This window comes from Poecilia reticulata, chromosome 12 (genome assembly GCF_904066995.2).
Source record: "Poecilia reticulata chromosome 12, P_reticulata-male-v2, whole genome shotgun sequence".
NCBI classification, from domain to species: domain Eukaryota; kingdom Metazoa; phylum Chordata; class Actinopteri; order Cyprinodontiformes; family Poeciliidae; genus Poecilia; species Poecilia reticulata.
In genome coordinates, this window is record NC_088841.1 from 22513884 (window position 1) to 22526580 (window position 12697).

At 40.8% G+C, this 12697-nt stretch overlaps 2 protein-coding genes across 2 annotated transcripts; both read right to left on the reverse strand.

Annotated features, from left to right (window-relative positions):
- Positions 1–3549: 3549 nt before the first annotated feature.
- Positions 3550–5979, reverse strand: LOC145554412 (tripartite motif-containing protein 16-like). Its single transcript, XM_081614079.1, has one exon. The coding sequence runs from the start codon at positions 5952–5954 to the stop codon at positions 4236–4238; it is 1719 nt and encodes a 572-aa protein (XP_081470205.1). The 5' UTR covers positions 5955–5979; the 3' UTR covers positions 3550–4235.
- Positions 5980–6827: 848 nt separating this feature from the next.
- LOC145554380 (E3 ubiquitin/ISG15 ligase TRIM25-like) lies at positions 6828–10372 on the reverse strand. The gene has a single exon (XM_081613967.1). It carries the CDS (start codon positions 10358–10360, stop codon positions 8651–8653), a length of 1710 nt encoding a protein of 569 aa, XP_081470093.1. The 5' UTR covers positions 10361–10372; the 3' UTR covers positions 6828–8650.
- Between the last annotated feature and the right edge of the window lie 2325 nt (positions 10373–12697).

Sequence of the window (12697 nt, forward strand, 5' to 3'; positions counted from 1 at the left end):
GTGTCTCCGCTTCTCCTTTGTTCTTAGTGGAGAGTCTAAATATGAAATAAAAATAAAAAGAACGACCGCCATCTTCTTCCCCAGACTCTGTCTCTTTGTTACAAATTCTTGAAATCATGAACATTTATTTCTGCAATCATGTCCTTGTGTCCTTCTGCTGATCTCAAACAACCACATAGCTTCCACCTCAGTGAATAGCACCAGGTCCCACCAACTGTGGCAGCACCAAAAGGACAAATCAAAACAATTTACCAATCAATTTAAAGCTTAGAGATTTATATAATTAAATTTACATACATTTTCCAATTTTCCTTTAACAATATATTTTTTAATGATTTGTTTGGTCTCTAGTCTTCAGGATCATATTTAAAAAATATGTGCACATTCAAAAAGATATCTCAACATATGTTTTTGGATTCCGCAACAAACTAATCAATTTTCTGTTGCTGAAACATTTCACCAATTTGAATAAAATCAATTTTCTGTTATAATATTAAAATCTAATTTATCTGTTCAACTCAAAAGCAAACACACATTTTATGCCATATGAATAGTCTTCAACACTTAAAAATATATATTTTAATTTCAAACAAATCCCTTCAATCAATCAATCAAATTTTATTTGTATAGCACATTTCATCAGCAAGGCATTTCAAAGTGCTTTACATAATTAAAATAAAAACAGAAATAAACAGTGAGAAAGAGAGAGATTTAAAAAAAAACATTACATCATTAAAACGTCGAAAAGAAAGATAAAGAAATTAAAAACATTAAAGACATAAAAACATGGAAGACATCAAAACCTGCACTCTAACCCTAATTTAGCTATAAACAACTCTAAACAGGTGGGTTTTAAGTTGAGATTTAAAGGCACCCAGTGTTTCAGCTGTTTTACAGTTTTCTGGAAGTTTGTTCCAAATCTGTGGTGCGTAGAAACTGAATGCTGCTTCTCCTCGTCTGGTTCTGGTTCTGGGGATGCAGAGCAGAACCAGAACCAGAAGATCTGAGGGGTCTAGACGGTTGGTACAGTAATAACAGATCTTTAAGGTATTGTGGTGCTAAACCGTTCAGTGATTTATAAACTAACATCAGTATTTTAAAGTCTATTCTCTGAGCTACAGGGAGCCAGTGTAGGGACTTTAAAACTGGTGTTATGTGCTCTATCTTCCTGGTTTTAGTGAGAACCCGAGCAGCAGCATCTGGATCAGCTGCAGCTGTTTAATTGATTTATTAGTCAGACCTGTGAAGACGCTGTTGCAGTAATCAATGCGGCTAAAGATAAACGCATGGATGAGTTTCTCTAGATCGCGCTGAGACATAAGTCATCTAATCCTGGAGATGTTCTTCAGGTGATAGAAGGCCGACTTTGTGACTGTCTTAATGTGGCTCTGAAGGTTCAGGTCAGAGTCCATCACTACTCCCAGGTTTCGAGCTGATCGCTGGTTTTTAGTTGTAATAACTGAAGCTGTGCATTGATTCTAGTTCGCTCCTCTTTAGGTCCAAAGATAATAACTTCAGTTTTGTTTCTGTTCAGCTGGAGAAAGTTTTGGCACATCCACACATTGATCTGTTCTAAGCATCTATTCAGTGATTGGATGGGTTCAGAGTCACCTGGTGACATCGTGATGTAGAGCTGTGTATCATCCGCATAATTGTGGTAGCTAATCCTATGTCCTGTTATAATCTTTGCCAGTGGGAGCATATAAATATTGAAAAGAAGGGGTCCTAGGATTGAACCTTGGGGTACCCCACATGTGACCTTTGACCTCTCTGATGAGAAGTTTCCGATTGAAACAAAGAAATCCGTTCTTTATGTAAGATTCAAACCAGTTGAGCACTGGACCGGAGAGTCCGACCCAACTCTCCAGTCGATTCAGTAAAATGTCGTGGTCAACAGTGTCGAAAGCTGCACTGAGGTCCAACAGAACCAGCACTGTGGTTCTCCCACAGTCTGTGTTTATATGGATGTCATTGAACACTTTTACAAGGGTCGTCTCCGTGCTGTGGTGAGCACGAAAACCAGACTGGAAGGAGTCAAAGCAGTTTGTTATTGTTAGGAAGTTATTTAATTGTTTAAAAACAGCTTTTTCAATAACTTTGCTGATGAATGGGAGGTTGGAGATCGGCCTGTAATTCTGCAGTAGGGATTTGTCCAGATTGTTCTTTTTTATCAGTGGTTTGACAACTGCTGTTTTCAAAGCCTGGGGGAAAACACCTGAAGAGAGCGATAAGTTTACTATTTGGATCAGATCATTAGCAACAACAGGCAGGACTTTCTTAAAGAAATGTGTGGGTAGGACATCCAGACAGCAGGAACCGGAGCTTAAACTAAAAAAAACAACAAAAAAAAACTGTCAGCTGGTTTCCAAAACTTAGAAATAGTCTGGAACATTTTTTTTTTCAGGACTGTAATTCAATAATTCTCACTGATAACATTTTTATTTTCATTTTCATTACTAGCTTTTTTTAAAAAAGATAAACTAACATCAGGGCTTCCAAATGCCCTTCTATGGGGCCAGAGGAGTAACGCCTGTGGATCTTGTTGATCATTTTTATCAGCTAGTAATGTGAGAGGGACATCATCTAGTCCATAGGATAGGAGGACAAGCTTGTCAAACCAGGGTCCAAACTACATTCCACACGTCAGTCCTTTAAGACAATCACCAGATCAAGCATTTTACCCAAGACGTCTTCAGGCCTCTTCTGCTATCACAGTTGTGGAAACATCTAAACATTATCTGCAAACTTATTTAATGGACAAACACATCTTGCAGAAATACAAAAAAGCAGATATAATATGTAAATAAATGACAAAAGTATCATCAGTTCCATCAAAAATGAAATAAGACTGAAAATGAAACGTTCTATTACATTGGATTCAGCTGAAAACAGATACATGCTGCATGTTTCATGTTCTTAATGTGTATTTTTGTTTACATTTCACAATTTACTCACCACTTTTTGTTGATCTGCCACATAAACTGAATCCTAACAGACTAAATGTTGGTTATACTTCATCCTGAGTGTTTCTGACTTGTTGCTGCAGCGCCCCCTGCCACTTTTCTCTCCACTTCTCCTCCTGAGAGGGTGAAACCTGCTCCCAGCTCTCCATCTAATGGGTACATTGAGTTTCCTAAACCTGCTGGGTATCACCCTGTCCAGAACTGAGGAAAACTGCTGGCCTGTGGAGAAAGACTCACCTGGTTCCTGACGATCTCCATCCAGGTGTCCCACCCTTCTTCCCCCTGTGAGTTAGTCAGACTGAACCTCCTGCAGCCAACTAGTTTCACAGACCACGCATGTTAACAGTCGCTCGTTCTCTTTGTTACAACCTGCACTTTTAACCAGGTTGGTTTTAGTGACTCCAGCGAGTCTTAAGGATGTTTTACATATAGTTTAGGGCTAAAAGCAACGTATCAAACTTTTTCCACCTTTTCTCTCCAGAATCAAACATCATAACTATTTTACGACTATCAAAGAACTTTGAGGTGACACATTAATTGAATGTCCACAACATGTTTTAGATTTTTCTTTATGCTGAATATTTATTAGTAAGACAATTTTGCGAGGATCAGTACAGCTTAATGCAGTAGCAGAAATAATCAAATAAGTAAAATCAACCATCTATCCTACCTTTCCCTAATGCTGACACTGAGAACTAAAAAGGGAACCTTGGAGAGACGGACAGAGCGTAGGATTGTTGGAGCTCAGAACCGGCCTGATGATGAGGAACATGTTCCAGCAGAGGTTTCACTTGCTAAAGCAAAACTGCTGTCAGATAAAAAACTCACCAAAGAATCAAACCAGTGGGTTCAAAGATTTGGATGAATTTGTGAGGAAGACGCCAACAGCAAGACACAATCACAGTGGAAACAGGGGAGGAAGTTCAAACTGCGATTAGAAAAGATTAGAAAACTTTCAACATTTCTATGTAATTTTGGATCACAATATAGAAAACAGAATCAAGTTCAGATCACTTTGATCCAAACTGATTTAACAACAAATAAAACATCAAAATACATGGATAAAAAAATTAAAGGAAAACCTTTAGAGTCCAGAGAAGTTTTGATTTTCATGAAATGTTTCTGTCATCAGAATGAAATAAATCATCAGCAGTGATTTCCTTAATGGTTCCTGTAACACAAAGAACTAAACCGGAAAAATAAAGAAGATCAGAACAGCAGAGACACCAGAACCATGAACCCTGATCAACAACCTGAGAGACAAGAGGAAATCTATCTGGGTTTACAGAACTCTGCTGAGGATCCCAACTGAATCCACACACCAGCCAGTATCGGTTCAGTGAATGTGGTCTGGACTTTGTGGAGGAGAGTCATGGTTTCAGAGACGCTGTAGAAGGACAGAATACCTGCTGTGTGATCCAGGTACACTCCGACTCTGGAGGAAACTGGACTTGAGATGGAGGTTGAAATGTTGTTGTGTTTAAATTCATAACCGAATAGAGAACAATAAAATGCCCAAGATTTGTCATTAAATCCAAAAGCACATTCATCCCCATCTCCTTCTCTGCTGATACTCTTGTATGCAACTGATACATAAACTGCCCCTCTCCTCTCCACCTCCCAGTAACAACGTCCAGTCAGATTCTCTCTACTCAGAACCTGATAATAATAAGTGAATCTGTCCGGGTGACTAGAATAAAACTGAACCTGATTCATCCTTGTCACCTTCCTGTTACCCGCTGATAGTGCCAGAAGTCTGAATGCTGTGTTTGGATCCAGAGTGATTTCACATGAATATCTTAAGAATCCAGCTCTGCTCTTTGGTTCTGGTCCTGACAGTAGAACATCCACCTCAGTGACCATCAGTGAGATGTTTGTCCATGAGTCTCTCAGGACGTCCTGTAGTTTGTCTCTGAGCTCTGACACAGCTGCTGTCACGTCCTCAAAGTGTCTCAGAGGACGGATGTTGATGATGGATGAATGTGTCGACTCACTGAGTGCTGGCAGTGAGGGGTATTTGAGGAGAAGCTGGCTGTGATCCTCTGTGTGTGAGAGCTGCTCCAGCTCAGCATCTTTCCTCTTCAGCTCAGTGATCTCCTGCTCCAGCTTCTCCTGAACATCTTTGACTCGACTCACTTCAGTTTCCTGCTGGGATCTGATCTGCTGCTTCACCTCAGAGCTTCTTTCCTGGAGGAGACGGATCAGCTGGGTGAAGATCTTCTCACTGTCCTCCACTGTTTTATCAGCAGAGCGATTGATGGCCTCCACCTCCTGCTGAAGCAGCTTCACATCTTTCTCCTGGTCCTGGATTCTCTGCTGGATGTTTCCTCGTCTCTCCTCCAGCTCTCTCTGCCTCTCAGTCCTTTCTGCTGCAGGTGGTACTGTTTCATGGCCTTTATGTTCATCCATAGTGCAGATGAGACAGATAAACTCCTGATCAGTGCGGCAGAAGATCTCCAACAACCTATCATGCTTAGAGCAGATGTTCTCCTTGAGGTTCTTGGACGGCTCCACCAGCTTGTGTTTCTTTAATGGAGCCACATCATAATGAGGCTGAAGGTGTTTCTCACAGAAAGAGGCCAGACAGACTAAACAGGACTTGATGGCTTTCAGTTTTCTTCCAGTGCAGGAATCACAGGCCACATCTTCAGGTCCAGCATAACAGTGGTCAGCAGGAGCAGCTTGGAGTCCAGTCTTTTTCAGCTGCTCCACTAAAGCTGCTAGGATGGTGTTTTTCTGCAGGTCAGGCCTCTGTGTGAAGGTTTTCCTGCACTGAGGACAGTGGAAGTTTTCCTTTCTCTCACCTTCATCCCAGAAGTTTTTAATGCAGTTCATACAGTAGCTGTGTCCACAGGAAGTCGTCACCGGATCGTCATCGTCATCTGTCTGCCAGATGTGCCATCTGGCAGACAGATGGCACATCTGTCTGCCATCCAGACAGATGGAACAGGAGAAAGTCTCTCGATCCAGCTGAACTGCCTGCTGCTCCATTTCTGCTCTCAGTAGCACTGACTGTTAGTTTTATTTCCTGAGAACAGAAACAAGCTGGAGCTGTGATCCACCAATCACATGTCAGGGCAGAGAGGCTGCAGGCAATCAGCTTCCAGCTTCAGCAGGTTCCACCCAGACTCTGTGTGTGTTTGAGACCAGGAAGAGGAGCACTCTGAGAGCTGTAATAGTTTAAGCTGAATCATCTTCACAGCAGTTTTCTGCTCAAAATAACCGACTGAGACTCTAAACTCAGGTTGCTAACATGTTAGCTCTCCACAGCTTCAGGAAATAAAATGAAAGAATCGTTTCTGCTGAAGAAACTAGATGTGTTTGGTGGTTCAGGGAAAATATGCCTCCTGTTTCCTAACTGCTCCATAATGACAACAGAGTCCAATGTTTGCATCGCATTCATATTACTTTGTAATCTGACTTTTTATAAAGCTATAAAACTTTAACCAAACAGCATTTAGCCATTCTACTGCCAGCTCTATTTCTACATTTAGTTTTCAGAGAATCATTAATTCAAGGTCCAACATCTGACCAGTTCTTCTGGGTTTTATGACACGTCTCCAACTTTTCTCACAGGTTTAAAGCTCAATTTTCAAAATGTTGACAGTGGAGGAGCTTTAAATTCCTCTTCATTTCTGCTACTAGGATCTTTCTGTGCTGGTGGATGCAGAGTGTTGTTATTGAATGAAGATGAAACCAAACATCTGATCTTTTTCAGCAGCAAATAAGAGACTCTGGAAGAAAAGTTTAGGCACAATAGACGACCAATTTATCTCAATAATGATTAGAAAACTTTCAACATTTCTCTGTAATCAAGTTTCTTTATTGAAGACAAATAACAGACATTTTTTCTGATCTAAATCTAAAAATACGAGAAGAAAACAACATCAATTCAGATTTTATGTTTCAGATTTTCTGGATCACAATATAGAAAATAGAATCAAGTTCAGATCACTTTGATCTAAACTGATTTAACAACAAATAAAACATCAAAATACATGGATAAGAAAGCTAAAGGAAAACCATTAGAGTCCAGAGAAGTTTTGATTTTCATGAAATATTTCTGTCATCAGAATGAAAGAAATCCTCAGCAGTGATTTCCTTTATGGCTCCTGTAACCAGTGTTTTGGTCAAGACCATCTAACTCGAGACCAAGACAAGACCAAGATCAGATCAGAGCGTATCGAGACCAAGACAAGACCAAGACTTTCAGGGTCCAAGACCAAGTCGAGACCAAGACCGAGGGAAGTTGAGACAGAGTCAATACCAAGACCAGCGGCCTGTGCTACAGAACACGATAAAATAGTGAATTATGACCAAAATTACTTCTCAAATTTATCTGAAATATCCATATTCCCATAAAAACACCTAGATATTAAATACTTAATAAATTTTACCAATATTAAAATGAAGTGCTTCCATATTTGTGCTACAATCCGCGGTGGTCTCGTGCTATTCCTAAAAAGATAACACCCTGGGTGTTTGTCCATATTGCTCATGTCAGAAACCATCACTGTTTGCACCATTAAACATAGCAATTGAGGTAATGCCCAGACGGCAAATAACGCTCAACTATGAACACTGACCAAGGAGCAAGAAGTAACAAGGCGCTCATCATGACTGTTCTCACCCTCTCTCCTGCTACATAAAGCCAGGCAGTCTGACACCATGGCACATATTACAGCTGCCACTTTGAACGAAAACAATCATAGATCAATGTGCATGCTCTGCGTGCTCTTTCGTTCTTGTGTTCTATTTATTTGTTCATTTAAAAAATATCAATGTACATGATTAAATAAAATAATGATAGTTACGGCAGTGTACGCAAAGTATTACAAGAACAAAGAACGGCTCTCAGTGACACTCCAGTCCTATTTTCTAAGAAAAGAGCCGTTCAGAAGAATCGAACTGTTCCTGAATGTCACATCACTATATTGCAGACTTTTGGACACCGGGTTGTCCCACATAAGGGACAAATCAGTTAACACCTCCGCATAATAATTAAGTGCAATGAGTGACAACTTTTTTTCTATCACAAATGCTTATGTGTCTCTGTACAGCTAGCTTTGCTGACATCATGTCATCGGAGCTTACCTTTCTTTGAGCTACTTTTCTAAGTGACGAAAAAAGTTAGATGTAGTCCCCACCGTCTGTGAAAGCAAAGCGATGCTGAGTTGGCTGTGGCCATCGGATTTCTTATGATTTATGCAGTGCTATTCTATTACTGATGATTAGACACACATCTTCGGCCGCTCAGAGAAAACCACTGTGCATGTCCTGGAGCGCCACGTGCGAGTGAAAGGTGGAGAGGTGGAGTAACAGAAACACGTTATTGCTTGGCTTTTAATCGGTGCATTTTGCATCCACGGAAAACAAAGATGTTAACAAATAAACTGGATAGTATGCTGTACGTTTAGTGATATTTTCACAGTTGCTGTCTTGACTGGTCTTGAAATAAAATGCAGAGTCCTCAGCGCTCGAGACCGAGACAAGACCGAAACCAAATGCGGTCCAGTCCGAGACGAGACCGAGACCATTAAAAAATGGTCTCGAGACCAAGACCGATCTCGAGTACTAAAACACTGCCTGTAACACAAAGAACCAAACCAGAAAAATAAAGAAGATCAGAACAGTAGAGACACCAGAACCATGAACACTGATCAACAACCTGAGAGACAAGAGAAAATCTATCTGGGTTTACAGAACTCTGCTGAGCATCCAGAGTAAATATAAACTCCAGCCAGTATCGGTTCAGTGAATCTGGTCTGGACTCTGTGGAGGAGAGTCATGGTTTCAGAGACGCTGTAGAAGGACAGAATACCTGCTCTGTGATCCAGGTACACTCCGACTCTGGAGGAAACTGGACCTGAGATGGAGGTGCAGATGTTGTTGTGTCTAAATTCATAACCGGTTTGGTAACAATATAATGCCCAAGATTTTTCATTATATCCAAATTTACATTCATTCCCACCTTCTGCTCTGCTGATACTCTTGTATGCGACTGATACATAAACTGTTCCTCTCCACTCCACCTCCCAGTAACAACGTCCAGTCAGACTCTCTCTACTCAGAACCTGATAACATCCAGTGAATCTGTCTGGATGACTAGAATAAGACTGATACTGATCCATTACTGCCACCTTCTTGTTCCCCTCTGATAGTCCCAGCCATTTGTTTAATGTGTTTGGGTCCAGAGTGATTTCACATGAATATCTTAAGAATCCAGCCCTGCTCTCTGGTTCTGGTTCTGGTTCTGACAGTAGAACATCCACCTCAGCGACCTTCAGTGAGATGTTTGTCCATGAGTCTCTCAGGACGTCCTGTAGTTTGTCTCTGAGCTCTGACACAGCTGCTGTCACGTATTCAAAGTGTCTCAGAGGACGGATGTTGAAGCTGAATGAGTGTGTAGCTGTAGTGTCCTCCAAGTATGGAGGAAGGAATTCTAAGCTGGAAGATTTGGTAGACTCACTGACTGCTGGCAGTGAGGAGTAGTTGAGTTGATCCTCTGTGTGTGAGAGCTGCTCCAGCTCAGCGTCTTTCCTCTTCAGCTCACTGATCTTCTGCTCCAGCTTCTCCTGAACATCTTTGACTCGACTCACTTCAGTTTCCTGCTGGGATCTGATCTGCTGCTTCACCTCAGAGCTTCTTTTCTGGAGGAGACGGATCAGCTGGGTGAAGATCTTCTCACTGTCCTCCACTGTTTTATCAGCAGAGCGATTGATGGCCTCCACCTCCTGCTGAAGCAGCTTCACATCTTTCTCCTGGTCCTGGATTCTCTGCTGGATGTTTCCTCGTCTCTCCTCCAGCTCTCTCTGCCTCTCAGTCCTTTCTGCTATAGCTGACACTGTTTCATGGTCTTTATGTTCATCCACAGAGCAGAGATAGCAGATAAACTTCTGATCAGTGCGGCAGAACATCTTCATCACCTCATCATGCTTAGAGCAGATGTTCTCCTGGAGGTTCTTGGACGGCACCACCAGCTTGTGTTTCTTAAATGCAGCTGAATCATAATGACGCTGAAGGTGTTTCTCACAGAAAGAAGCCAGACAGACTAAACAGGACTTGATGGCTTTCAGTTTTCTTCCAGTGCAGGAATCACAGGCCACATCTTCAGGTCCAGCATAACAGTGGTCAGCAGGAGCAGCTTGGAGTCCAGTCTTCTTCAGCTGCTCCACTAAAGCTGCTAACATGGTGTTTTTCTTCAAAACAGGCCTTGGTGTGAATGTCTCCCTGCACTGAGGGCAGCTGTGGATTCGTTTCTGATCCTCTTCATCCCAGTGACCTTTAATGCAGTTCATACAGTAGCTGTGTCCACAGGTAGTCGTCACCGGATCCGTCAGTAGATCCAGACAGATTGAACAGGAGAAAGTCTCTCGGTCGAACTGATTCTGCTCCATTTCTGCTCTCGGTCACAGTGACTGTCTGAGATTCACTTCCTCGAAACAGAAACTGGTTTGTCCTGATTTATGACTCGTGTTTCAGTGCAGAGAGGCTGCAGCCAATCAGGTTCACCCAAAGCAGATCTTGGTTACGCCTCTTAGTTCAGATCATAAAAATAATCCTGCCAAGGTTACACCCAAAGTTTTATCAGACCATGAGGTTTATCTTAGTTAAAAAAGACAATAATGGATACAAATGGGCCAAACTGATCATGAGAAATATACTGAATAAAGGAAACATGATTGTAAAGTAATATTATTAAAGAACATGATTAAATATTACCATTTACAATAGCACAAGCACTCCTGGATGTCCATATTTTTTTAGCTCACTGTGGACATGAACTTGAGGTGAAAATGTCGAACCCTCCATAATTTCTAAGTTGGAGAACTTGCAAAGTCACAGGATCTTCAAATACTTGTTTTCCTTTCTTTTCTAGAAAATTATAGTTTAAAGTCTGATCATTCTTGCTGCTAAGTTTAACTGAACTGTGCAATGAATTTATTTGTTGCAATATATGTTTTTAACTTGCATTGTTTCAAAATTAGCTTCATGTAGCACCACGGCTTAAATACAATATGTTAATGTAGTGTAGTTAATTATTTTTAAGTCTTCCATACTGCTGTTAATTGATGTATTACTGGATTGGACAGCGCCTATTGGTCGCTATGTGATGCATTGAGTCCAAAAAACCTTTCTATTCCAATGCAGGATGAGCAGAAATCTGTCACAAAATACTTGTAGCGCCATCATTTGTAATTAGACATATCTATTAAATACAACTTAAAATGAAGATGAGAAAACTGATGTTTCAGGGGCGGATCTATTGGGGTGGCATCTTACGACTCTGAATTCAATAAATAGTTATGGCAAATCGGACACTAAGTGCATTAAACTCTTTTTTCCGACATTATTGAATGCAAACACAATGTAACCTGACGCCCACTGCAGAGACCACTAAAAGGGCAGGTGCTCAAAAAAAGGGCTCATTTAACCGCATTTTAGGACAGAATATTAAAGCCACACAGCTTTCAGGGTTTAATAAGCAATGATAAATTACAAAATTGTGACATATACAATCAAAGCTAAGGAAAATCTCTATATAGAGCAAACAACTATGCATATGTAAGATATTTTATTAGTAATTTCTTTCTGCAGGTCTATTTGTTATATGAAAGTATTGCAATATTAAAACCCGCAATTTAGCAAGATATGTAAATCAGAGCTAGACCACCAGACATATTTTGTCTTTACAGAATTACACTATTAAAAATATAAACAATTGCAACCTTTTAGTCGACTGTAATCTATAAAAAAAGAGCTGCCTGTTTGCTACACTTGCAGTGGAGATGAAGATGGTCCATTCAGGAAAGCAGAGCTGGATCAAACTTTAACGTGGAACTGCAGAAAAAAAAAAAAAAAGTAAAATTTGAATTGTTAATGCATGTCACCATGAGAAAAGCCTACTGAGTTTTGCTTAAAAAAATAACTTGAAGTTCACGAGACAAAAATGAGTTATTTAATTTAAAAAAAAAGGTTTTTAAACAAACAAACAAACAAAAAATGTCATGCTGAATTTTAGTTTCTTGACCCACTTGCAAGTTCACACATAAAACCAGAGAATGCTGATCAGTGTAAGTTTAATGTATGTTCTTTCCAAAAATCAAATCTGATTGTGCTCCAGAGAACGGGTAGGTCAGCTCGGGTTTGTCTCGTTTGGTGGTAGCGCGGAGGGGAAAGGCTGGGATCCGGCAGCGTACTGCAGATCAAAGATGCAGTCTGGAGGAGAGCGGCAGGTGGAGATGTTCGGTCTTGGCAGGAAGTGATCTCAATGTCCAGACTTGATTCCAACAGCTAGTCGGGTTCTGAGGGAAGACAAAATATTACTTAAGTCTCTTAAAACATCCATAACATAATCTTTGGTTTGACTCTGACCAACAAGTTGGGCCATGGAGCGATGAGTGAGTGCTCCACTGCTTCTTAAAGTCCACCAGCCAATTACTTGGAATCAGCTGCCTGTGCGCCAGCCTGTCACAAGTAGGCTATACCTCGCTGCAGCAAACAGAAAGGGGCAGGGACGGACCACTGTCAGTCTCATACCTTATTTGGAAATGGGACCATTGCAATTCGGAAGCGAAGGCGCGCCATTTCCTGTATTATCCGCGATCTCCTGTTTTTATTTTCTTTTTAAATCTGTGATACATCTTCACCTTTAGGAAGGAGTTTCACTGTCAGCATGTATTTGAACTTCAAACTTTTATTTACTTAAGCGCAGGTCACAGTTTTTGACAAAT

Coding starts and splice junctions, on each gene's coding strand:
- LOC145554412 (XM_081614079.1), bottom strand. CDS start 5,954: ATGGAGCAGCAGGCAGTTCAGCTGGATCGAGAGACTTTCTCCTGTTCC.
- LOC145554380 (XM_081613967.1), bottom strand. CDS start 10,360: ATGGAGCAGAATCAGTTCGACCGAGAGACTTTCTCCTGTTCAATCTGT.